This window comes from Acomys minous (genome assembly GCF_964271855.1).
Source record: "Acomys minous genome assembly, chromosome: 1".
Taxonomy (NCBI): Eukaryota; Metazoa; Chordata; class Mammalia; order Rodentia; family Muridae; genus Acomys; species Acomys minous.
In genome coordinates, this window is record NC_140483.1 from 37169614 (window position 1) to 37197579 (window position 27966).

The following is a 27966-nucleotide window of genomic DNA, read 5'->3' on the forward strand; positions in this document are numbered from 1 at the left end:
GGGAAAAGTTATTCAGATTTAATAACTTTCCAGCTTTCTTCTTGTTTTGTCTAATATGGAAACTGCAGACATTCTTACTTCTTGTTTCTAAATATATCAGTACCGACCTAAAAACAAATATACATTCCTACAGAACCACAATACCATTATCACATCTAAAAGAGTTAACAGCAACTCATATAAACTCCCACTTTCCTTTTAATGTTTACAATTATATATAAACAAAGACAACATAGTTTATTATATGTTTCTGCTTGAAAACAATTCTGTGCTTTCTTTTGAATAGGGGCTGGAGGTAGTAGGGCTTGATGGTTAGGAACATTTCCTGCTCTTCCAGAGGACCCAAGCCTGGACCCTAGCACCCATGTAGGGAGGCTCACAACTGCCTGTAACTTTAGCTCCAGGTGCCTGGCACCTTCTTCTTGCCTCTGTGGGCACCTGCACGCATACAGTGTGCACCTGGCATGCGTGTGCGCATTCACACACACTTTTTAAAAAATTAAATTTAACTATTTGAAGAAAGGAATTGGATGAAGGATGGGAAATGAGGAAATGAGGACAGACAACAGGGAGGACACAAATGTGGTACACATGGAGGACTGGTAGTGAAATGTGCGACTTTGTCTAGTGAATACACACCGTATCCTTTGGTCTTACCAGCAATGTGACAGAAACACTCTGCCATTTAAAGAAATGTATCTTTATGTTCACGTGATGATAACAAGCCACATGGAAGTTCATGCAAACTGCTTCCATATGACTTCCAGAGCTCTTGAGAGAATGACTTCTTTCCAAGTGCCGTGGGTGCGGACTGAACATCAGCAAGAACCATGGCATGCTCAGGACTTTGCCCTTAGCAGAACCAAGACCTCTGGCCAGTGTCAGATAATCTGTCACTATAAGCGACTTGTATCCAAGCCAGATATTTATTGCTATTGATCTGCCTGGTCCCAGCAAAAGACTTTTGTTCTCCCAGACCGGGACTTTGACCTCAATTAAGTTATGAATTTCAATCCGATAGACTGCTCCACTTACCCTACTGCTCTCTGACTGGATTAATTAGAATTAGCTAGGCCGAGAGTCACCCAAAGCTCCTCATGGATCATGTTATTTTAATAATAAATAAAGGAATAGCTGCAATGTACAAGAAGTATTTTGAAAGATTGCTCATCTAGGAACAACCTGCCAATATCAATTTCTCTGACTCTGATTACCTCATTTACTTTTTATTTCATTTTGTTCATTGTAAATTCATCTTTTCTTCCAGTTTCTAAACTGGTTCTTTAGTCAGAGAAATCTAAGTACTTGTCATGTTAGCACTCTGGGATACTATAGGGTAACTCACCAAAGCAATGATTTGCATAAAGATAGAAGAAAGAAATGAGCATCAAGAAATGAGCAACACACACACACACATACACATCCTCTCTCTTCATCCATCGTCTCAGGAAAAGAACACAAGCCATTAGCTAAATGCAGTTTTCCTATATAGCTAGTTAGTACATGAAAAGTGGACAGATATAATACTGAGACGGCAATATCCAAGCTTAAAAACTACAAAAATGTGCAGATGCATTTATTTTTAATTCCTAACCCAGTGGGACAGATAACAAGCTGGCTAATGGGAATTTTAAACTATGATAATAACAACCAACAAGTCAGAATTTCCTAAACACACTGTTCTGTTCTAACTTTATGACTTGACCCTTCTACATAAAAATTTATTTAAATTTGATTATGTAAAGAATAGTACATAAGAATGTTAACATTCTGGTATAGAGTTTTGGTACTTGGTACTTAGATTGACCAATTTTTATAAAGCATAAAAAGAATCTTAAGAACATATACATAATTAATTGTTTTGATATAGTAAAAACTTAATTACTTTGATTCTTGATATACTGATTTTTGATTGGCTCTAAGGCACATACAGAAAAGAATAAGATTACATGTATTTATGTGTATGCTTACATGTCTGGGCACGAGGTGCATGCCTGCTGCCTGTGGAGGACAGGAGAGTGTTAGATCCCTCTGAACTGGAGTTACAGACAGTTGTAAGCCATTATGTGGGGGCTGGGAACCGAACCTGGGTCCTCTGCAAGATCAACAAGTGTTCTTAACTGCTGAGCCATCTCTCTAGCCCCTAATTTATTCATTATTTTAAAGACAGGCCCTGGCTGGCCTGAAACTCAGAGGTGGACCAGGCTGACTTAGAACTCACAAAGATCCACCTTCCTTTGCCTCCTGAGTGCTAGCTACGATTAAAGGTGAGTTCCAGGACAGCCAGTGCTACACAGAGAAACTCTGTCTCAACCGTCCCCACAAAAGAAAAAGAATCCCTGCCCAAGGAAGGCACATCCTAATATAAAAGGCAAGCCATGACATTCTCCATCAATGCCTCATGAAACCTTTCAGAATGGAGTTGTTCTTATCAAGTGACTGTGTAGAAAGGAAACAGGCATGCACAACAGGACGCCTGTAACAGAAACAAGAGCTGGTTTTAGAGGTGCAGCTGCTGGGTTTTAAGGCCCCTGCCCATCCTCCCCGCTCTGCTGCACTGGACACACCTGTGTGGCGTCTGCTGAGTACAAATAACTCATTTTGGAGGAGAGCTGTACATTTCTCATGGAAGGCTACTATGTTCAAATACTAGTAACCATCTCTTTCTCAACATCCTAAACGTGCTGGCAATCTAGGAAGAAAGTGAGACTCCTGAGGACTGACGGCACAGAAATGTTAAGAGGAATGGCTAAGACACAATTTGCAGTGGAAGCTGCTTCCACAGCACTCCACCCCCAGGAACAAATCAAATGATAAAGCTACAGGGTTTCGGCACTGAGCATCTGTTTTCACACCTGGCTCTCATTAGGCTGCAATGTTCTTAATGGAATAATAGCAGTTCTCCAGCAAATCACACAGGTGATCTAGCACATTAATCTAGATGTTCCCAGTGACTCCTTAATGAGGGAATATGTGAAAATTTAGCATAGTGGATGTCTCTTTCATTTACATGTGATTATGTTAAATATTGACAATAACTTAATGTAAGAAATATCAAATATAAGTCTTTTCTATCAACTACTATCAAGTTTAGGGCGAAGAATTAAAATCTTTCGGCGCCACCCCCAAACTTCATTTTTTTAAATTAATTAATTTATTTGAGACAGGGTTTCTCTATGTAGCCTTAGCTGGCCTGGATTTGCTTTTGTAGACCAGGCTGGCCTCGAACTCACTGTGATCCACCTGCTTCTGCCTCCCGAGTGTTGGGATTAAAAGTGTACACCTCCTTCATCTCCAGTGAGCCAAATTCTTTTCAGACTAGCCAATTAAATTAGGTCTGTGAAGTCAGACACCAGCCACTGGGGAAAAGACAGAGTCACCACCACTACCAGAGTAAGAATAAAAACAAATGCACCCCTTTAGGCATGCCCCCTGGGTCAAGAGTGCGGTTAGCTTTGCCCAAATGTGTCAGCAGCAACAGTGCTCTATTTCTTTGAGACCCTGAACTTACCATCACAAAATGGAATAAAATTAACATGAAAGTATAAACATCAGCATCTAAAATTCCCTGTTTGCAAAACATAAACAGCAACAAAAATAATTAGAACAAACTTAACAAGAAATGGATAAAACTTAAATGAGGGAAATTCTAAAGACTCTTAAAACATGAAAAAATAGTTTATCAAATTGGAAGTTTAATTTTTGCTTGGATAGAATAAGTCAACGCACAAAGATGTCAGTTCTAATTTATAGTTCAACGCAACCCTTGGTATAAATAACACAAGCTATTTTATGGAGTAAAACAGGGTGATACTAAAGTTTATATTTCAAAAATGCAAAAACATCCAAGAAGACACTTAAAAGAAAAACAGCAAAAGAGAAATAACTGTCCCAGATAGTCAAATCTGCTCTAAAGACCTTTAATTAAAACAATGTGCATAAAAATGACACCAGCAGAGCCTCACCTAGTCCAGAACTGGATGCAAGTGCACATGGGATACAGTAATGAGCAGGGCAGCTTCTAGGACCCATGTTAACCAACAGAGCTGGTTAGACTAGGTAGACATCTGGGGAAAGATGTGAAATTGTCTCTCAAACTATACATCCAAAGATCTAAATGTAGACCATGACCTCATACAAGCACTAAAGGAGAACATGGGATTCCATTTAGGGTTTCTGTAAGAAAAAGGGTCGTTTACTGTCTTGTGGGTTTTTGTTTGGTTGGTTTTAGTTTCTTTGAGGCGCTCTCATTATGAAGACTTGACTGCCCTATGACCTGCTATGAGGATAAGACTGGCTTCAAACTCACAGAGATCTGCCTGCTTCTGTCTCCTGAGTACTGGGATAAAAGGCATATGCTACCACACGCAGCAAGGAAGAGCTTTTGAAAACTACGACTTAAAATCCAGGTCAATAAAAAGTCTGGTAAGTTGACTACCTAACGATTGAAATCTCACTTACATAACAAGATAAGAAAGAGCCCACGGTGGGCAGTGCCATCCCTTAGGGGAAATGTCTGCTTCTAAAGGTTAATATTTCTAATATAGAGAGAATGCATCAAAATGAAAGCATCACAAGAATAAAGTTGATAAGAATGTGTGGACAATTTGCTGAAAAATGGACATAAACTGTCTCTCATACACATGACAAGATACAACACTTCACTTACAGAAACTTGCAAACTCATATACCACTGAGGCCATTTCTCTGTCAAGGGTCAAAAATCCAAAACACAACAGTATAATCTATTGGCAACAATTAAAAAAATACAATTGCATAATGTATTCACAAGGTTGTTGAGGGACAGGCATGCTCATGTACTGCTAGGGAAATGCACACTGGTAAACTCTTCTAGAAGGATATTTGGCAAAGCTACATAAACATGTACTTTTTGACCCACTGATATCACTTTTAGAATTCTACCCTGAAGGTCTAATTCCAACAATAGGGAAATACATATGCATTAGGTTGGTAACTGCCAAATATTGGAAACAACATACATGCCCATACACAGGAGAGAGGGCTTTGAATAAAGCATGTTACATGCACAAAGGATAAGAATGCATAACTTAGGTATGAATAAAAGCGAAAGCACTCAGGGAAATGAGATGGATTAACTTATATGTTATGTAAACTGCAAAAAAAATTTTTTTAATCTTAAAATTATGAGTATGTGTACGTGTGTGTGTGTATGTGTATGTCCCTAAATATGCTTTACATATAAGAAAGGAGATAGTTTGTTGCCAAGGCCAAATGTTTAATTCCCAGGACCCATATAGCGGAAGGAGAGAACCAATTTTCTTTTTTTTTTTTTTTCCTCCTTTATTAATTTATTCTTGTTACATCTCAATGGTTATCCCATCCCTTGAATCCTCCCATTCTTCCCTCCCTCCCAATTTCCCCTTATTCCCCTCCCCTATGACTGTTCCTGAGGGGGATTACCTCCCCCTCTATATGCTCATAGGGTATCAAGTCTCTTCTTGGTAACTTGCTGTCTTTCCTCTGATTGCCACCAGGTCTCCCCGTCCAGGGGACATGGTCAAAGGTGAGGCACCAGCGTATGTGAGAAAGTCATATCCCACTCTCCACTCTACTGTGGTGAGTGTTCTGTCCATTGGCTAGATCTGGGTAGGGGCTTAAGGTTTACCGCCTGTATTGTCCTTGGCTGGTGCCTTAGTTTGAGCGGGACCCCTGGGCCCAAATCTGCCTATCATAATGTTCTACTTGTAGGCTTCTAGGACCCTCTGGGTCCTTCTACTTTGCCTTGAGAGAACCAATTTTCAAGAGTTGCCCTCTGGGGGCTGGAGAGATGGCTCAGTGGTTAAGAACACTGTCCTGCTCTTCCGAAGGACCTAGGCTCACTTCCCAGCACCCACATGGCAGCTTACCATTGTAACTCCAGTTTCAAGGGATCTGACACCTTTATACCAATGCACATAAAATTTAAAAAAAAAAAAAAGAAAACAGTCATCTTCTGACCTCAACATGTAGTGCTGTGGCATATGTGCATCCACACAAATACACACAAAATAGTGTCTTTAAATATATAATTTATAGGCTGCAGAACTGTCTCAGCAGTTAAGAGGACATATTGCTCTTGTAGAAGATCCAAGTTTGGTTCCCAGCACTCACACTGGGCAGCTCATAGCTGGCTATAACTGCAGCTCCAGAGTGATCTGACACCTCTGGCCTCTGTGGGCACTTGCAAGCACACACACGCACACACATGTGCACAAACACGCACACGCACATGCACACACACACACTTTAAAATAAATTTAAAACCTCTATGTATAGTTTAAAATGTTAATGAAGTAAGTAAGAAGGGACATATGAAACCATGCTGTTTGTTTCTTTTGGGGTGTGATAAACACCATGACCAGAAGCAACTGTGCAGTCCATCACTGAGGGAAGTTCAGAGCAGGAACTCAAGCATAAAGGAACATAGTTTACTGGCCTGTTCCTCATGGCACATGCTGCTTGCTTTTTCTATATAACCTAGGACAACTTGTCCAGGGCTGGCACTGCCCACAGTGGGCTGTATCTTTCCATATTTATCATTAATCAAGGATGGCCTGCAACCTGTGTGGTGGCATACACACTTGATCCTACCTCTCAGGAGGCAAAGGCAGGAAATATCTGTGAGCCAGCTTGGTTTACATAGTGAGTTCCAGGAGAGCCAGCACTGCAGAGACAGATCCTGTCTCAAAAAATCAAAATCCCCAAATAACAAACAAACAAACAACAACAAACCAAAACCAAAACAACAAAAAACTCCACAAAACCTAAACAACATAACTGAGCCCTTGCCAGCTTGACGTATAAATGCATCCTTATTAAGCCATAACCTTTCCTTTATTGCTTACCCGACATCTCGTGCTATTATCACAATATAAAACACAGCAGAACTTAGTCCTACAGTATTTAAATTTTTCAACACTCTGAAAAAAGTTCAGTCTTTTAAAAATATTTAACATCTCATATGATAAATTAGTTGATAAAGAAGGAAGGATATAGGACAAATGGCTCACTGGTTAAGAGACTGGATACGCTTTGACAGGACCCAAGTTCAATTCCCAGCACCATATACAACCACTTGTAACTTAACTTCCAGGGTATCTGATGCCCTCTTCTGGCCTCTGTGAGCACCAGGCATGCATGTGGTACAGACATACATCCAAACACACACACACTACAATAAATAAATAAAATAGCTAACATCTTTTAAAGATCCAAAATCTCTGAGCTGTAGGCTCTTCTAAAATGAAAAAAAAATGGGTTATATAATTCTTATTCCAAGAAGGAATAATTGGGCATAGTCACAAAGCAAGTAAAAAACAAATAAACAGTGCAAATAATTCAGTATCCAACATTTGGCACTCATGATCTTCTGAGCTACAAGAGGCTTGCAGAATGATACTTCTCTGGCTCTGCCACCACAACACACGCCACACTTGCCACTGTCCTTTGTGGTCATCTCCCAGTCTTGGAATCTCCAAAATGCTGGGTTCTCTACAGCAACTAAAGCTGCACCTTCACCAGTGGCTTCCTGGCTCCTCTGCAGGGACTTTGACTCTGCCACACGGCACCATGCCTCAGCTGTTCTCCATGGCCTCTTTATGCCTTCAAAGCCTGTACCAGGTGGGAGACCTGTAACACACTGCCACGACTGCATCCAGCCTGAGATGGATAGCCTTTGCTTCCTCTGTGTACTAATCTTGGAGAAATGCTCCCCAGAAGATTCAGCCTCAACAATTTGGGTCTCTTAATAATCACAGCTGATTTTTCAGCCTCAGCTAACCAGCATCTATTGTCTCAATAACAAAAAAAGCTTCACTTCAGTGTACTGGTCTCTTGTTAATCATAACTGACTAGAAAACACAGATTTTTAAATTCAAATTATCACGTTAATGACCCTCCGAAACCTCACAAGCCAGGGCCCCTTTATCTATATTTCTCTACCACTTTTATCTTCCAAGCTCCCACAAGACAGTTTTCCATGCTTTGAGTACTCAATGGCTTCCCCAGTACAAAGTTCCAAGCATTTCTATAAGCTCCCCGAAACAAAATGCTTAAGTCTGTTACAGAGATACCCATTCTTGGTACCAATTTCTGTCCTGGTTTTCTTTTTATTGCTATGATAAACACCATGACCAAAAGCAACCTGTGAAGAAAAGCATATATTTTTAATTTAATTAGCATAATACCTCTTCATATGAAAACTTAAGTGTGTCCTTTCTCTTACATACATAAATACACAATAATGGTTACTTTCTTATAATGATTAACATTTGTTAAACTAATATCAAATTTACTCCTACTTTTGTTTCTCAACACATACAATAACTTTTTTGTTTCAATATGCAATTATAGTCATTTTTCTAAAAAAAAGATTTTAAGATTTATTTTTTTTAAATTATGTTTAACTATGTGTCTTTCTCTGTGTGGGTATGTGCACGGACATGCAGGTGCCTGCAGAGGGCAGGGGGTTAGCATCCACTGAAGGTGGAGTTACAGGTGTTATGAATCACCTAACATAAGTACTAGGAACCAAACTCGTGTCCCCTAAGAGGAGCAAGTACTCTTTCCTGCTGAGCCAACTCCTAACAAAATCAACCAGCACTCAACTGAACTGACAATTCTGACAAGCAAAGCTCATTTCCACCCAGACAAGGCCCATCACAGCTTATTGTTAAGGCAACAGAGACCGCAGATCCTTCTCAGTTTCAATATGTTAAAATGTAAAAGAAAAAACTACATCCTAGCATTGGTCAAATGTGGTAGTTTAACATACTGCAACAAGTCTGCCACAGCCCAAACACTGCTGCTTTTATAATCCCAAGACTCAAGTTCAACTCTTATGATCTATAGCATCTCTAGATGCATACCAACCATGTATCTGTAAACTGCTTTTATAAATATGTAAAGGAATTTAAGATTTTGAAAACAGTAAACACTTTACAGATCTTGGTGAACATATGATCACAAACCTTCAGCATATTTACTTTATTATTTCATGTCCAAGAAGCATCAGCATTTGCAGTAAGAGGAAAGGCAGCAAGAGAAAACAGCCTCTCTCATTTCTGTAGGAGTGTGTTTCTTCAAAGGATGCTCCCTAAAGGAAACTAACGTGGTTAAAATTAGAAAATGGGGCACTAGATGTTTAAATATTGGAATACTGAAAAAGGGAAGCTAAATTTAAGCTAAAAATGACCTCTTAAAGAAAAACTGATGAAAAAAAAAAAGCAGAACCCTATCATGACTGTACTTCGTGAATGTTCCTGCCTGGCTGTCATGACACCACAAGACCGTCCTCCCTTCACAGTAGTTCACATGAATTCTGTATCCCAATCTACAGCTGCATGTTTATGCACAAAGCAATTATAGGTACTTTCAAATTAAATTATTGTACCCTGCAACCTTTAAGGAAAATGGGGATTCTTTGGGAAGATGCAGCACATTTACCTTGCAGTTTTTCATATATTCTAATTATACTATGTATTCTATTCTTACCAAGGGTATAAAACCTACAGTTGGAAAACACATTTAAATAAAAATTAAAATGAAAAATATTTTGAAAAATACCAAAGGTCATAGAAAAGTGGTCATTACATAACATTAATTGAAAAGAGGTACAAAGTGTATATGGCTGGTTTCTGGTTCTCAGTAGAATTCAAGAAGATGAACTGGGAAAGTTTTCTCATCACAGCATTTGGAGGAGGGCGGGGAAGGATGTCACTGTATGTTCTGTGTGTGTCAATGGGCATTTGTGTGTGTGTGTGTGTGTGTGTGTCTGTGTGTGTGTGTCTGTGTGTGTGTGTGTGTGTAGACCAGAGACAGATGTCAGATGTGCTCCCTGAGCACTCCCCAACAGGCCCTCTATTCAACTCAAAGCTTGATGGCTCTGCTACCCTAGTCAGTTCACTTAAGAGATCTGCCCATCTCTGCTCTCCCAGGCACTGTAATTACAAGTGGGCCACCATGAGCACTGGGCAGTGAATGCTTTATCCACTGAGCCATCTCTCCAGCCCTGCAGCAACCTTTTAAAAACCTGGGTTAGTAGACAAGACTGCAGTTATAAAGATGTGTGGGGGTCATGGAAACATAGTGTGTCCTGTCGCTGCTTCTTTGGCACCATGCAAGGGCTCTGACAGAGCTTAGTGCATGTGAAATGGACACCTGACAAAAAACAAAATCAGCAAGATGTCTGGACACAAAGTAGCTGCTCTCACACATGGCTTACCTTTGAAGCCCCAGCCTGTGTAGGAAACAGAATGTCTAGAGAGTGCACACAAACCTGACATTAAAACATTTCATACTTGAAGAAATGGGGGGGGAGGGGTGTGCCTCGATCAACAAATGTAGAGACAAAGTGGTGGTGACTCATGCCTGTAATCCCAGCACTCAGGTGGCTGAGGCAGGGGCATGACTGTGAATTTGTGGCCAGGGTGGGCTACATAATGAGTTTCAGGCCAGTCTTGAACATAGAGGAAGAGCCAGTTACAACCAAATCAAAACAAAAACAGAAACAAAACAAAACAACAACAAAACCCCAAAAGAAGCAAAACCAAACAAACTCCACAAACTAACAACCATAATAGAAGAAATGAAACAATACCAAACCGTCACCTCTACATGACCAGAAGTTAGAAGCAGCCTGAGGTAAGAAGCTGGGAGCATAAAAGGAAGAATCTTAAATGCAAGCAGAACAAGGTTATGGCTTTGAACTGTAAGGCCATTTTATAATTTCAGTGTCTTGAGTACATTTTAAAAGTTCTATCACTTTAATGAGGTTTTTTTTGGGGTTTTTTGTTTTGTTTTGTTTTTTTGAGACAGGGTTTCTCTGTGTAGCCTTGGCTGTCCTGGAACTCACTGTATAGATCAGGCTGGTCTCAAACTTAAGAGACCCTCCTGCCTCGGCCTCTCAAGTGCTAGGATTAAAGGTGTGGGCCACCATGCCTGGCTTAATAAGTCTTTTTCAAGAAATTTGTCCATTTTATCTTAAGAATAATTAAGAATTACAGCTAATTCCTCTTCAGAGACTATGTGGGTTATAAGCCAATGGAAGGACGATGAAGTACAGAAAGACAGACAAAACAACACACATACAATCCCCGGGCAACACGCAGTGCTTTATCAATCACAATTACACTTCTACACTACAAGTGAAAAAAAATCACCCTCGTGCAAATAAAGGACGCACCAAATCAACACTAGAAGCCAATGCAATAGAAAACACTTCAGTCAGTTTTTAAGGCTAACAAAAAGACATTGGAGGCATCCAGGAGGCTTAAGGAGGAATAAGAAGAGCTATTTGATACAAAAAGGTATCTTATTAACTCTATTAAAAAATTGAGATAAAAATACACCATAGTCATAGCAACTCAGGCAAGGAAAAGAGCAGACTTAAATAACTTTACGGCTCTTATATTTCTCAAGACACAAAAAAGGATATTATTCTAAGGTACATGAAAATAAGCTGAGAGTTTGTTTTGTAATTTCCACTACAAAAGAGCAGGTTTTTTTTTAAGGTTTAAGAAAAAATATCTGTGGAGAAAGCAAAATGCAATAATTAAAAAATACTTGATGAGTACTGAGCAGGTCAATTAAGAAACATGAACAAAAAGCAGGTGGGACAAACAGAGAACAAACAGCAAAAAGTAACATAACTCTAGCAGCAGTCACACTAAATACACACAAGGGGAGCTCTGGAGTAAAGACAAAGGTGGTCAGACTGGCCAAACCAAGACCTGATGTTAAATATGAAAACACGGCACATTCCTCACGTCCAGCATGACAGTACCTCAAAGGCCTTTAGAAGGTAATTATGGCTAGACAGGCCAGGGACCTTGAAACTGTGAAAACAAAACTCCTGCCCGGTCAGCACTGGAAAGCAGAAGGGAAAAGAGAGAAGGAGGTGGGGAAGCGGGGACAGACGGGACTGAGGAGGGGTGGGGGACCCCGGGCCACTTTCAGAAAGTGCAGTATGTAATGGGAATATCAGAAGGAGTATCCGGGCGGGGCGGCTGTTAATTTCCATAAAGACAGTGAGAGAAAGCTGAGAGTCTGAAAACAGATTTCCACATTGTGGTCAACTGTTTTGACAAGGTACTACAGGAGCTTAATGGGAGAGGAAATAGGCTTTAACAGTGATTAAACAACTAGATATCCACATATAAAAGATGAAGTTGGACTACTATTTCACACTCCATGCCAACCATTCCTAAGGAACCAAAGATCCACACGGAAGACATAACACTATAAAAGTCTTAAAAGGACTTAATTATCATGATCTTTGATTAGACAATAGTTTCTTGAAAATGATACTAAAAACAAATAAAAATGAAAAAGTAAACAAGATTCCATCAAACTTTAAAATTTTTTTTAAACAAAGCCAGGTGTGGTGGTGCACACACGCCTGTAATCCCAGCACTCAGGGAGGCAGAGGCAGGTGGATCTCTGTGAGTTTGAAGATAGCCAGGACATCCAAGACTACACAGAGAAACCCTGTCTCGAAAAAGAAAACAATTTTAAAACAAAAACATTATGTTTCAAAGGAAACTATCAATAAAATAAGAAAAATTCATTGAATAAAAGAAAATATTTCCATTTCATATATCCAAAGAGATTTGTATCCAGAGTACATAAACAAGCCTTTCAACTCCATAACAGACAACCCTATTTTTCACAGTGAAAAAATAGGACCAGTCTTGATGGTACACACTTTTAATCCCAGAACTCAGAGGCAGAGGTAGGTAAGTCTCTGTGAGTTCAAGGGCAGCCTGGTCTCTACGGTGATTTCCAGGTGAATGAATAAGACCCTGTCTCAAAGAAGCAAATAATATAATATAATATAATATAATATAATATAATATAATATAATATAATATAATATAATATAATACAATATAGTATCTTAACAGAAAATTCCCCATGAGCATGTGTAAGCGGACAGTAAGTACATGAACAGAAACAGAACAGGAAGCATTATTAATACCTCCCAACTGTCAGAACCCCAGTGAAACACCATTTCACAGACATAATAAAAAGACAGAGGATAACAAGTGTCGGCAAGGATATAAAGGATTACATTCCCGTCCTCTGCTGGTGTGCCTGTAAAATGGCAGCACTCTTAGAAACACATGCAGCCCCTCAGACTGTCACACAGAGTTGTATAACCCGGCCACTCTACTCCCAGAGCACACACTGATCAGGAACGAGAGTATATGTCCACATTCAACAGTGATCCCAGCTGCTTTACTCACTATAAACAACAGCAAAAGGAGAAACTAGAAACCCAAGTATCCAATAGCAGGGAAGAGGACAAACTGCAGCATATACACACAATGCTATGTTGCCCAGCAACAATAGTCAATAAATAGCATACATAACAACAGGGACGACTCCCATAAATACTGAGCGTAATAAGCCAGGTCCAAAGGACTATACTACATGTTGTATACTGTGTACTGAATACTATAACAAAGATTTGAATTTCACAAACAGCTAGAAGTGATCAGTGCAAACAGAGTAACAGTCATTTCAGGGTGGTATGGGAGGTGTGGATTTGAACAGGAAGGAAACAAAGACTCAGGAAATGAGTTCAGGAAATGCTGCCATTTGATGTAAGTGGCAGCTACATGGGCGGGTGCCATGTGCGTGTGTATGTGTCCATGTGTGCATGTGCACACACACTGAGCTGTATCCTTAGGATTTATGCACAATGTACCTCACTGAATTTATTTTCTACTTCAATAATCTCAAATAAAGGAAAAGTATTTATGAGCAAAAGATGAGAATGCAATGTATTCAGGTTTTACAGTGGTACGGTTGAGGGCTTAGACTTAGAAGTCAGAAAACATTCAATTCTGTGTTTCTCACTAGCTGCAGAGATTCTCTGAGCTCTTGTTTCTCCTCCAGTAGGACAGATTAAGTAATATATGCACATTCCTGGCTGGTGTGGTGACTAAGAGACATGCACATACAACACTGGGGGAAATCTCACATCAACCCACATTCAGCAGCATCACCAATGGCTTATTTACTACTCAGTAGTTTTCTCACTTTTTTGAAACCTTTTACAATAAATAGCTACCAGTAAGGTGTTCACTGAAGGCACATGACTCTTGTAAGTCACAGTCCATGTACTTTAAAAATGATAACGTCCTGGCCGGGGGTAGTGGCATAGGCCTTTAATCCCATCACTGGGGAGGGAAAGGCAGGAGGATCTCTATAAGTTCAAAGCCAGCCTAGTCAACATAGTGAGACTCATGACAGCCAGGACTACATTGAGAGACTGTGACTCAAAAAACCAAAAAAACTGAAACAGATAAACAATTTTTAAAAATATTTATTTTTTATGTAAGAGTGTTCTGTCTTCACACATACCAGAAGAGAAAGTCAGATCCCATTACAGGTGGTTGTGAGCCATCATGTGGTAGCTGGGAATTGAACTCAGGACTTCTGGAAGAACAGTCAGTGCTCTTAACCACTGAGCCATCTCTCTAGGCCCAAATAACCAAAATTTTAAGTCCTTAAACATTTGTATTCATCTAAGCAAATGTTTCTCTTTTGATCTGTTACACACGTTACTCAGGTGAATACTCACACCCCACAAACCCTCACAGTCCCCCATCCACTGTATTGCTTAATGTACTTTATAACAAATCTGAGAACACCTACCAATAACCCTTTGACATCCAGATGTCCTTTAATGTTGTCTTCATTAGTTTCTGTTGTCAACGTGACAAAATCTGGAGCTATTTGGAGAGGGGGACTTTGCTGCCCCCATCATACTGGCCTGTGGTCATGTCTGTGAAAGATCATCTTGACTAAAGCAAGATGCTGAAAGCCTAGCTGACTGTGGGTCGGGTGGTCCCTGGGTAGGTGGCCCTTGGCTGTACCAGAATGTACCAGAAAGCGAGCTGAACATGAGCCAGTGAGCATCATCCCTTCACGACTTCTGCTCTGGCCCCTGCTTGAGTTCCATTCCCGACTCCCTCAGTGATGGCCTGGGAAGTTCAAGCTAAAACAGCCTTTTCCTTCCTGAGCTGCTTTAGTGTTTCATTATAGCCACAGACATATCTAGATCATCTGTTTATGGGGTAGTTTCAAGAACTGAAAAGATGACTAAGAAGAGTGCATAGGTATGTGCCTGCACACACATATGCACACACACACACACACAGCTCTTGCACCATTATCCTAACATCAAATATGACAATAACCCAACGTCCAGAATAGATGCAAGCCACAACTAAGCAGAAGAAACAAAGTATCTGTTAGCATACATAAAGGCTCTTTCTTAGGGTGCCACAGGACCCAGCCACACAGTGCCACAGGACCCAGCCACACCGTGCCACAGGACCCAGCCACACCGTGCCACAGGACCCAGCCACACAGTGCCACAGGACCCAGCCACACCATGCCACAGGACCCAGCCACACCATGCCACAGGACCCAGCCACACCGTGCCACAGGACCCAGCCACACCGAGCCACAGGACCCAGCCACACCGTGCCACAGGACCCAGCCCCCACAATTCAGTAAAGGCATTTATGAGAGCCCAATGAGCACAATGACGGGAAAATACAGAACAGACCCGACACAGCTCTAATGACTTCATTCCAGACTCACAGTAAACGTTATTCTTCAGACAGCTGATGCCATCAGTGGGCCTGTGCTGGGTTTGTACCAAGATATATGGCCAAGCAAATAGTTCTAATAAAATCGATTTTCTTTTTGGCAACCAATAAGCCAGTCAATAATAATATTGTTTAGGAAAGATTGAGTCATGAGGGAGATGAACCTTTCTTTCCATTTATTACGTTTGCATTGCCTATTTGAAAAGTGCTTTCCATGACAAAACCAAGAGAGAAACGGCAGTGGGAAAGCATGTCTGAGACCTAAACTCCAGAAACCCTCTGACTCGGAAGCATGTTAGCAACTCAAAGTGACAGAGCCAAAGCATTCCCATTAACTGCTGCTAGAGACCAGACTACAATCATCAAAAACAAAGTTAAAGCAACATAAAATGGCTGCATGAATGCAGGAGGCGGGGAAACACTGCCAGGCAGCATGCCATCCTAAGCGACTCATCCTAAAAACCCACAGGGAACTCAGCTGTGCTAACACTAGTGTTCAGCCCGCAGTGCTCTAGACAGCCACGCCAAGCATGGTTTGGGACTGTTTGTTTTATACCATGCCAGTAACAGAACTGGCAGAAACCTCAGACAGTGCCTAACGCGGGAACATTTCCCTTTAAAATACCCTTGTACTCTTTACAATCATGTGAAGACATGCATGCCCCCACAGATTCCTGTTGTGGTCTGCTTTAACTTAGTGAAGGTAAAGCGAGGGTAAAAGACAACGTCAAACATTTACAAAAAGAGAAGCAAATTGTAGAAAATTCTGAATGAACAGTGAAGAAACCTATCTTATCCAATGATAGAGGCAGGCAGATCTCTGAGTTCATGGCCAGCCTGGTCTACAAAGTGAGTTCCAGAACAGCAGGGGTACACAGAGAATTACTGCCTCAAACAAACAAACAACAAACAAACCAGAACAGGGCCTATGAACATAGAGAAAAACAGAGCAACAGGATGGGAGGAGAAGCCCAAATAGACTGAAATGAGGACCAGGGACTGTGGTAAGGAAGATACTGCAAGCCACAAGAAGCAAACACAATTACTCAGTAAACATTAATAGAACAACTGGCTAGACATCTGGTAATTCTAGATGGTTCAAAGAAATCACGAAAGGGAGAAAGTTCCAGAAGAAAGCATAAGGAACAGATTTAACATGATATATATATATATATACACAAACTTTGTCCTAAGATACATAAAGTATTTATATAATTTGTAAAAATTAGGACCTAATAATAAACTAGGCAGAAGACATGAACAAAGGGTTCATAGAAGTAAAATATAATATAAAATTTAAAATATAACAAAAGAGTAGGGTGCACAACTTTAATCCCAGCACTGGGGAGGCAAAGGCAGGCAGATCTCTGAGTTCAAGGCCAGCGTGGTCTACAGAGCAAGTTCCAGGACAGTGAGGGACACACAGAGAAACCCTGCCTAAAAAAAAATGGGGGGGGGGGCGGCGAGGGGAGCAACACTGCTCAGTCGTTAGGAAAAGGTAAATCAAAGTCATGTCATGATGAGGTGAGGTCAGGGTCCATTAGGATGGCTTTTTCAAAAAGAAGGGAAAATAAGTGTGGCTGAGGATGGGTGACGTTGGAAGCTGCAAACACTGGTGGGGAGGTAAGATGATATAACACCTACAGAAAACAGTTTAAAGATTACTCAAAAGTTATATGTGAAAAATTACACATTAAATTACCATAAGATTGGGGCTGGAGAGAGACAGCTCAGCAGGTGGGGGCATTTGTTGTTCTTGCAGAGGGCTTGATTCTCAGTGCACACACAGTAACTCCAGTTCTGGGGGATCTAATGTCCTCTGCAGAAACCAGGCACATACTTGGTACACACACACACACACACACACTCAGGCAAAACACTTATACACATAAAATAGAGATAAATCTGAAAAAATTACCATAAGATTCCAGCATTTTACCCTTAGGTGGATAACCAAAATAGCTGAAAGGAGGTATCAGAAATAAGCATAAAAACAGAAAAATGCATGAATGCTTGCAACATTACTACAACTGTCAAAAGTTAGAAACAATAACACTGTCCACCAACTGACGAGGGAGGGAGAGTGTTGGATGCTCACATACTAACAATCCAGCCACAGGAGGAATGAAGTCCTGTGGCGTGCACCACCAGAAGCACAGCCTGAGACTATGTACGTGAAAGAAACAAAATGGGAGAGTGCTTACTTCATGATTCCATTTCCAGGAACTACCCCAGAGAGGAGCAGGTTAGTGGCTGCAGGGGCTGGGGCTGGGGAAGGCAGAAGTACCTGCTTAACTGCTGAGGGTTCCCACTGGAGGACGACAGCACTGGAGAGCTCTACAACAGGGGCTCTACTGACATCCGCCTTGAGACATCTAATGTCATACGTTTTCTTAAAGCTCCTTTTTAGGGGCTGGAGAAATGGTTGAGAGCATGACTGCTCTTCCAAAGGACTGGGGTGGACTCCCAAGACTCACAGCCCTCTGTAACTCCATCTCAGAGGATCCATTGGCCTCTTTAGGCCACTGAATACATGTGATTTACATACAGGAAAAACACCCATACACATACAATAAATATTAAAAAATGTTAGTTAAAAAGAAGAAAAGCAAGCTCCTTTTAAATTTGTTCTTACCTGACAATTAATGTCAGCTTCATACTGTAGCAAGACTGTCACTAGTTCCTTGTGTCCTCGGTCACATGCCCAGTGGAGCAGAGCTCTGCCCTATACATAGGAAACAATACAGGAACTTGTTAACATATGTGTGGGGCTCATATGCAAAGAAAGATAGGAAAAGAGATGTGTAGAACTGTAGATCAATTATTCTGAAGATGATATAAAACACACTATGGGAAAGCGATAAACAAGCAATGGGAAGCCTTGAGTTCTACTTCTGGTCTACCATACACAGCCCAGTAAAACTTCTTCGGTCTGGTCAGTTTTCCCACCTGCATAACAGAAAATGGTCATATCAACAACAAAATCAGCTGGCAAATGGCCTAGCCCATAAAGACACCTGTTACAAACCTGATGCCCTGAGTTCCCTTTCCAGGATCTACAAGCTGGAAGAGAACTGACTGCTGCAAGCTGTTCTTCCATCTCCAGGCAGGTGCACATGTGTGCACATACATGCACAAATACATAAAACATAATCAAGTAATTGCTGAATGAACAATTTCACTGCTGAGCCATCTCTTCAGCTCCACAACATACTACTTTTAACTTCTACCTATCAAAGATTTACAGTTACTACAAATATCTTCTTTTTTTTTTTTTTTTTTGCCTATCAGAAAAGCTTAGTGTACCTAATAAATGAAGCCTACTTGCCCCTCCCAACAAACAACACCCCCCCAAGTTGTAGGGCTCTTCTGAATAAATATGAGTGATGTACAGTATAACTTTACTCTGAGGGTGATGGTAATGTCCTCATAAAGAATAAGATGCTTTTCCATGCTGCAGAAAACATTTAAATAAATAAATATTGGAACAAGGGTGACCTTAAAATGCACCCTCCAAGGCAGCTTTTCTAAACTTGCCTACATTTTAAAAAATCATTTAGGCTCTCTTGATACATGTATTAGTTCAACTAGCTTGATAAGTGGCTCGGACAACTTCTTTCTTGCAGATTCCCCTCTCCCCTTTTTTAAAAAAAATTGTTTTTACTTGGCTGATTGTCTCTTATTTATCTGTGAGTATCTGCTTTCTTACACAAAATTCTAAAATGGTATTTCACAATAAAATCATAAAAGAGGAAAACAAAAATTTGAAAATCTGGGCAAATCAGCCTTGTGTGGTGGCACATGACTTTAGTTCTCACACAGGGGGGCAGAGGCAACATAGTGAGCTCCAGGACAGAGCTCTGCCTCAAAAACAAACAAGCAAGCAACAAAAAGAATCAAATGAAAGTTTACAATATTTAGTTCTAACTTTTAGTATTTAGAGAGTAGTAAGTTGACCTATTAATAAGAATTACTGCATAACTAAGGTGTGCGACATTTCACCTCGTGTACATGCATAGCAAGAAAATGTAATACTGTGTACTTTTACCACAAGATGTATAGATAATTTCTACTTCTCAAGCAGGCTCCTGATTTTTCCTTAGGTCTGACCCAACCATGTTTCACCGACTAATGCTACACTATGAATCCTTCACTGTCCTAATGAGAGAGTAGATGAGCCACACATTTCACCATTAATGGGGGTTATACTTTAAATTTGTCACATATGGTGCCAAAATTTACTTTAGGGGAAACACCTGTGACTGGACCTCAGGGGCACTCTTCCCTCTAGCTGCATTTTCCAGAGAGCCGGCACACGGTTGGCTTTAAGAAAGATGATGCACTCGCAGACGTTTGCACTATGCTTCTTCACACATGTTCTGACCTGCAATGTAATTAATTTTTGTAACACATTATTTTAATGGTACACTAATTAACCTTGAATTAGAATAAGTTCTCTGACAATGACTTTCTGTAGAAGTGCTAGAGAGATTCACATTAAGATCACCTAATGATTATTATTTTATACAGTATTAAAAGGCTTAAAAACAAGAGTAAGAGCAACTATTTACAAATACAAAACAAAACAGGCTTTGGGATTTTCACCTTCATGATACTGTATAAATGAATAAAGATCAGGGCAAAGGTGTTTCTTAAAACATGCTCTCATGTAAGGTAATTTTCTAGTTATAGCTAAGCAGCAGTACAAAGCTGCAGCCCCCACAGTGGGCTGTGACAAGCTCAGGAAGAAACACCCAGGGTTTCTCTCCTTTGGCCAACAGGTTGCAGCCACTGAACTGCTGTAGGCACAAGATCCCCCAGGCTCTCCTTCAGAAAAAAAAAAAAAAAGCATGAATTAGGTACATGAATTGAGCTACATTTGCTCAAAAACTTCTTCCAAATTTGTTCTGTAATTTTATATGAGCAATATGAACTCTTACAAGTCTTTGAACTAAGTATACTTCTTGCTACTACAAAATGGGACAAGTCTTTGTTTCTAGTTTAATACTCTACTGGAAAAACATCTGAGCGGCGCCCAGAGATGGCGAGGTTATTATTAAAGAAGATTCTGCGAGGTCCTCAGAACACGACAAGCAGTGCCTGGGGAGCTCTGGGTAAATTCTTTAACTCAAATGCAGTAAACGCAGGGAGAAAAAATCCTCACCTACCAACGCTGTTAACATGTCCTCCCCTAGACAGATGAACGACTCTAAAGTGCTTTGAGAGTGCACAGTGGCGACTAACCTATTAAGTGGTATTACGTTTACATCTTCTAGAAAACAGAGTGAGTCTTCATATTTTAAAAGCTTCTCTGAGCTTTTAATTGTCCTAAACCATACAGAATTTTTAAAATGACATTTTTCTCCTATATACCACAAAATTAAGTATGGATACTGTATTATGAAATGAGTATTATGGTATTTGGAAATCAAATACAAAGTATCCATACCCTGTCTACACAGATAAAAACCATAGATTAAAGAAAACATGGTGAAGCTGCTATATATAAGTTTTTGAGAATTCTCTCTTTGCCATTTTATCAAATATTTATGGTAGCGTACCATATAATTAGCAGATGAGATTATATATAAGCAAATAGTCAGCCAAAAGAAGACAGATACATGTGATCCAACTGACATAAGGCATGCAGAGTATGTTAAAGAGCAGGGAGGGGCGGGGATGCTGAGAGGTCAGATTCTTGTCAGACATGGCCTCCAGACGTGGACATGAACAGCAATGTGGTCACTGTAAATGGAACTTCCACACTGCAGACAGTAGGAAATCAGAGGGACGCCGTCAGCAGCTGTCCTGGAGAAGCTGCTGCAGGAAGGCTGAGGATCTATGGCTGGCCATGAGGCTTTGCAAACACTTTTCCTTCACAGGAGCATTGAGGAAAGGACACAGATGGGGATTTGCTGCATTTGTGATAGCTGATGATTTCCCAGAGTCCTAAAGTAGTACCAAGTGTCACTCCGGAGCCCCGGGGATTACCTTGAGACTTCTAACTCTTTGATAAAAAGCTTTCTTAACTGTAGCATACTTGTCTGTCTCTTTGTCCCTGTAGAACACCATTCTGGCATAATGCGGAATACCATAAAGTAAGTGAAAACCTTGTTTTGTCTTTCCTGTAACTTTTAAATGCATTTTAACTACCAAATTTTATTAAATTAAAAACTATTAATTTATTAAATTATTTTTAAATGAAAAATTCCTAAATTTAGAAACAATTTAAAAAGTAGAATTGGGACTTAGCATGCACAAAGTTCTAGCTGAGGGAGATGAAGGTTTGGATGGTGATGGTGCACGGACTGCACACACTAAAACAGCCGCAATGGTAAACGGGGCTATGTGTGATCCATTGCAAGTTAAGAACCGAAGACGGCAAAGTTCATAGACTTCAGCTGCCTTTGCTATCATCTGATTCTGTATTAAGTATGAGTTTCTGATGTAAAGGATGACTGTGGAAGTTTTGCTAATGAAAATTATGGCCACTGACGTTTAAAATGTCATTGTTTGTATCAATGCAAATACGCATAATTAAAGAGTCAGTAATCTTTCTCTTTTTTTTTTTTTAATATTTTTTATTTCATGTGCATTGGTGTTTTACCTGCAAGTATGTCTGTGGGAGGGTGTCAGATCCTCTGGAACTGGAGTTACAAACAGTTGTGAGCTGCCATGTGGGTGCTGGGAATTGAACCCAGGTCCTCTGGAAGAGCAGCCAGCGCCCTAACCACTGAGCCATCTCTCCAGTCCCAGTAATGCTTCTCAGTCAGTGTGAAAAATAGAAGTTCCTTCAAATTAGTATCTTATGTGTATCTTTTTTTCCCTTTCCTTTCTAAATATTCAGTACAAAGGCTACTTAAACCTTTACTTTTCTGCTAGGTCAACCCTGTCAGTTTTATCATAGCTTTCAAGCTGTTCCTTGAGCCAAAAATGTTCATTATATTATATTGTATTATTCTATGAGCCACAGATTTAAAATAAAGCAAAGGAGAAGTAATGGGGGTAAAGAGAAAGGTGACCTTCAAAAATGCAAAAGAATCAAGACGTATCAAAAGTAGCTAGTGATATAAATTACAGCTTATAAGGTCACAGGGAAAGAACCAAGGCCTGTGTGTGAGCACTGGGGCTTCCATTCAACCTGCACGGAGAAAACATCCTCTACTTTGTTAGCACATTACTATTTGGGTCTAAACTAAACTCAAATTACTCTAAAGATTTAAGATAGTATTTGAATATCACCAGTAGATATTTCTAAGTGTTTATAGAACATATTTGAGAAATAATATTCGGGACAAAGATTATATAATTTGTACCTATTTTCATAATAATCTGCTTATACCACAAATATACTTTGTAAATTATTCACAACCTTCTTTCCCCCTTAAGAGATACTTTCTTGCTGGGTGGTGGTGGTGCACGCCTTTAATCCCAGCACTTCGGAGGCAGAGGCAGGCAGATCTCTGTGAGTTCAAGGCCAGCCTGGTCTATAAAGCAAGTCCAGGACAGCCAAGGCTACACAGAGAAACCCTGTCTCATAAAAACCAAAATAAATAAATAAATAAATAAATAAATAAAATATGCTGTCTTGGAGTTGGAGAGGTAAGAGTACTTGCTGTTCCAGGAGACCTAAGTTTGGTTCTAGCATGTACCCTCACTGGATTTTCCTGGGTACCGATACCCTTTCCCAGCCTCCAAAGACATCACTACACACACGGTGAGCACTCACACAGATGCAGACATACACATACTCAAATAAAAATAAAAGTAAATCTTTGTGGAAAATAAGATATTGTCTTGGATACCTGTGAGTGCTTGGCATGTGTGAGGAGCTGCAGCAATATGGCTCAATGCCAAACCTGAGCCAGTGCAGAAACGAGGAGCAGGATTACGGCACTCGCCCCTCCTTCCTGCTTTCAAGTCCCACACATTTGCAGATATTAAGATTAAAGTAAACGTTGTAATGTAAATGTAAAAGCCAGTACATACTACACCATGTTGCTATAAACTTAGGCTTTGAAACACCTGATAGAAAGACTTCCTGAGTAGAAGGAATAACTACAAGGCCTTCTCTCTTCTGCAAATACTATCTCCTAGTTATGTCAAGAAGAAAGACCATGTTGGGTCTGGAGAGATGGCTCACTGGATAAGAGCACTGGCTGCTTTTCCAGGGGACCCATGTTCAAGTCCCAGAACCCACAAGGCAGCTACAACTATGCATAATTCCAGTACCAGGGGATCTGACACCTTCACAGACATACATGTAGGCAGAACACTAATGTACATAAAAGTAAATAAATTTTTTAAAAGACCATGCTATTTTCTCAAACTAGAAATATATGTCTTGGGTGGTGGATATGTTTGTGTGTACACACATACACACACACACAAAATTCTTTAAGAAAAAAAATCTTTGAAAAAGTACCTGGAGCTAGAAGTATAGTCCAGTGCCTAAGGCCCTGGGTTGAACAACACAGCAAACTAAAAAAAATGTAAGGAAAGAAAGAAACCATAGCTTTTGGCTTTACAACTTGGATGAATATGGATCTATATATACTTGACAGCTTCACTGTACAAGACAAATGCAGCTTATTTAGAAGGCATCTCATATATATTTGTTCCTACACTATGACAGCCAGGTCCACATATCTGCTTCTCAGGTAAAATGATTAATACATTTATAATAATTTAACAATTTATTGTGTCATTTTAATGCATGATAGTTCACCCTGTACATGCTTTTCACTTTATGATTATAATTAAGTTTATACAGCTCAACAAATTTCACATATAATAAATATAATTTTTAGTCACATAAGGGCAAGACTAAAATTGTTTGAACCTGTTAGGTGAATATTTTCAATAGAAATAATAAAGATAATGTTATCTCCAGAAATCCTATGTAACTTGTACAGAAATGTTTTAAGTTCAAAGATCAGAAACATGAATGGGATGCCCTTTCAACCCCAAACTCTCTTCTCACCTTACGCACACAGTTTTGAGGGTGAATAGACTTTCAGTCTATCATCAAGACTCACCAAAGGGTTCCACTTGTCAGAGCTTTAAATGCCATGAAGCAAAACAATTTATTTCACTTAGGATGTCAAATGTGATTCTGATTTTAAGCTCCAGCTCCCCATGTTCTTAAATTAATTCACACAAATCCCTGATTGATAATAAAGGTCTTGCCATAAGTATTCAAAGCTCAGCCTGCACTGTCATGGTTGAGAAGGCAGAAATCTGCTTGGAGCAATGAGAGAACCCAACTGAATTCTTGGCGTCTCAGTCTATGAATGTGTAAGCACTTCATCTGTTCATGGAAACACAATGTTCTGGCAGGCTGGGGTAACAGCAGCCGGATGGGTAGCAAACCAGCAGAGCCGAGCAGCAATGCTGCACCAAACAGTGAAGGGTCAACAACAGCTTCCCAAGTCCTGTAGTTTCATACACAAACACACACACACACACACACACACACACACACACACACAATATATATATATATATATATATATATATATATATATATATATATATATATATATATATATATATGCCGTTTCTGTTCTAGGCACTTGCTCTGACTACCCAATAATCTTTGCAGAGGTCACAATTGAATTTGACCTTTACAACTATTTCAAAAAAGAAAAAAGGAAGGAAAAAAGGGAGGGAATGAGGAAGGAAGGGAGGGAGGGTGGTTGGCGCAGACCCTCAGAGGAGCAGGGGCACTAAATAGCATCTCTTGCTCTGCTTCTCCCTGAGTCAAGGGTGCGTCCACTCTGCTGGACCTCACTCCCCCCTGTCTGTATTGGAGAAGCAAATGCCACCTGTGGATGCTAGCTCTTGCTTGGGAAGTCAGGAAAATTTAACCTAACGTAAAGGATTCCTGTGAATGTGGTAGTGTAAGAAGCCACAGTGCATAGCCAATGGACAGGACATTCTCCACAGTTGAGTAGAGAGTGAGGTCTGACTTTCACAAGAACTCTGGTGCCCCATATTTGACCATGTTCCCTGGATGGGGAGGCCTGGTGGCACTCAGAGGAAGGACAGCAGGTTACCAAGAAGAGACTTGATACCCTATGAGCATATACAGGGGGAGGTCCCCCTCAGTCACAGTCATAGGGGAGGGGAGTAAGGGGAAAATGAGAGGGAGGGAGGAATGGGAGGATACAAGGGATGGGATAACCATCAAGATGTAATATGAATAAATTAATAAAATATATTTTTAAAAAAAGAAGCCACAGTGCAAGCAAATGCTAACAGTCGCTGCATAAATTACTGTTAGTTGAAAGCTAAAAATACTAAAAGGGGTCGTATGGTGCATGCACACATTCCAGTGGAAAATGGATCTTGAAAAGTTAGTCTCTTCATTTATTTCTTCATTTTACTATTGCTTTTCATTCATATTAAGAGTAATTAACAAGCTGAAAATTATGCAGTGTTTACAGTGTTGGGTACAATTTACATGCATATACTAACTCTCTAATATTCAAAGTGATCCCAGGGTGAGCACTATTACCTCTGTCTACTTTTAGGAAACTGAGGTATAGTAAATCACCATCGCTCATGTAGCTGGGGAGAGACAGAACCGAGGCTTGGGGCCATGTGGTTCCGCCTTCGCCGCTACTCCATTTTCCATCTCCACCTAGTCATTCACTAATTCATTAAATAGACAGGAAAGAAGAGGAGAATTTTGATAGAATTTCAATGAGATCTCAATCCATTTACCTTTTTTGTTTTAAAGGAAGCTACCAGAAGAAATGACCCACAAAAGTGGGGAAATAAATAATAAAAGAAAAAGGTGTGAAGGAGGTGCTCCTGAAATCAAGGAGGTGAACATTAAAAGAAAAAGTCATAGGACCCAAAAAGACAGATGAAGCCAGGCAAAGAGAGAAGAGAAATTCCAAAACAGTAAGAAGGAAAAGACTCAGGATAAGATCCACGCAACAGGTCAGGTCAGCAACAAGGACAGACTAGACATGAAGAAGGAAGAAGTACCCCAGAAGGCACCGATCTAAGACAAATGGGGTGCACCGGGAAGAGTTTATTATTTCTTTTGGGCAACTCTAGGAAAGAACTCATGGGAACAGAGAAAACTAAGGCAGTGAAAAAAAAGCCAATGCAGAAGTAGTCCTGACTTTACAAACCAGAACGTTGTTCCAGGGTAATTTTACTATGCTCAGTTATATAATCATCAATTCTTTTTCTATCCTTGCCTTGCTTGTTCGTAATTAGAATAAACATCCCACTAAAAAGAGCCTTGGTCTTGTGATGTGTTTTGGCAAAAGGAATGTAGATTGATGTAATACAACATTTCTAATAAAAAAAAGCTAATGAATTCTGTGTCTGTGGTAGCATGGTTGTGCCTAGCTTTAGCTCCTACAGCAGAGCATCTCACTCATTGATCTTTTCCCTTTGAAAGAAAAGCCACATGGAATCAAGAGGAACTGGGTCCAAACAAAGCCAGGAGAACCTAGCAAGGGGCCTCAACTAATCCCCAGCCCTTCTGAAATATCAGAAAGATAAATATGAACAGGAAACAAAGTAAAAGACTATCAGTATGTGAAATGCTACTATCCATGACAAGGTGATGTAAGCAAGAAATTATAAGTTACTCAACTTTGGGAACTATTTGTTACTGCAGCAAAAGTTGGCTGACACACATAGCACAGTCCAGAACTCAACAACAAGCAGTATTTCCATAGTATAACGTCATAAGCACCAATTTAACACTCACTCAGAAAGCTGAAATTTACTGTTGTATCTTAAGTATATTTAGAGGCAGAGAGAGATAGAGAGGAAGATGACTAAAACAGGCAAGCACAAATACAAAACAGAAGGAACTCAATAACCAAAAAGACAAAAGTGTATCATTTAGCATTATATATGTGAAGTACAAAAGAAGCAATTAAAAGAAACCAAAGTTTTGGCTTCAGGCAATCTAAAATCCAATATATTCTAGTACTTGTAGAATAGTAATTTACACTTCCAATTCCAGAAGTCATTGACAACATAGTACAGGAAGATGATTCTTAAAGGTGAGACATTACCAAAGACTACTGTGTATACGGTATACTCTATACAAATTATTATTTGTACACTCAACCGATTGCCTGAACATGGTGTCTCCTTCCTAACAACTAGCATGTTTCAGCCATTTCATATTAGATTCTCCTTTGTTGTTTTGTTGGTGCCAAGGAATGAATTGGGACCCTGTGCATGCTGCATAAGCGCTATACGGCTGAGCACGTCACACTTCCAGGGCCCCTGTGACCACTTCCATGTTCTTCTACAGAATTGTAAAATGACAGGAAGTCATTAA

The 27966-nt window shown here is 40.0% G+C and overlaps 1 protein-coding gene across 1 annotated transcript in view; it reads right to left on the reverse strand.

Annotated features, from left to right (window-relative positions):
- ACBD6 (acyl-CoA binding domain containing 6) overlaps positions 1 to 27966 on the reverse strand; it is a 135905-nt gene that overhangs the window by 53809 nt on the left and 54130 nt on the right. Inside the window, exon 6 of the mRNA XM_084786038.1 lies at positions 18280 to 18369. Coding sequence (XP_084642164.1) covers positions 18280 to 18369 — 90 coding nt within the window. The remainder of the gene's footprint in view (positions 1 to 18279; positions 18370 to 27966) is intronic.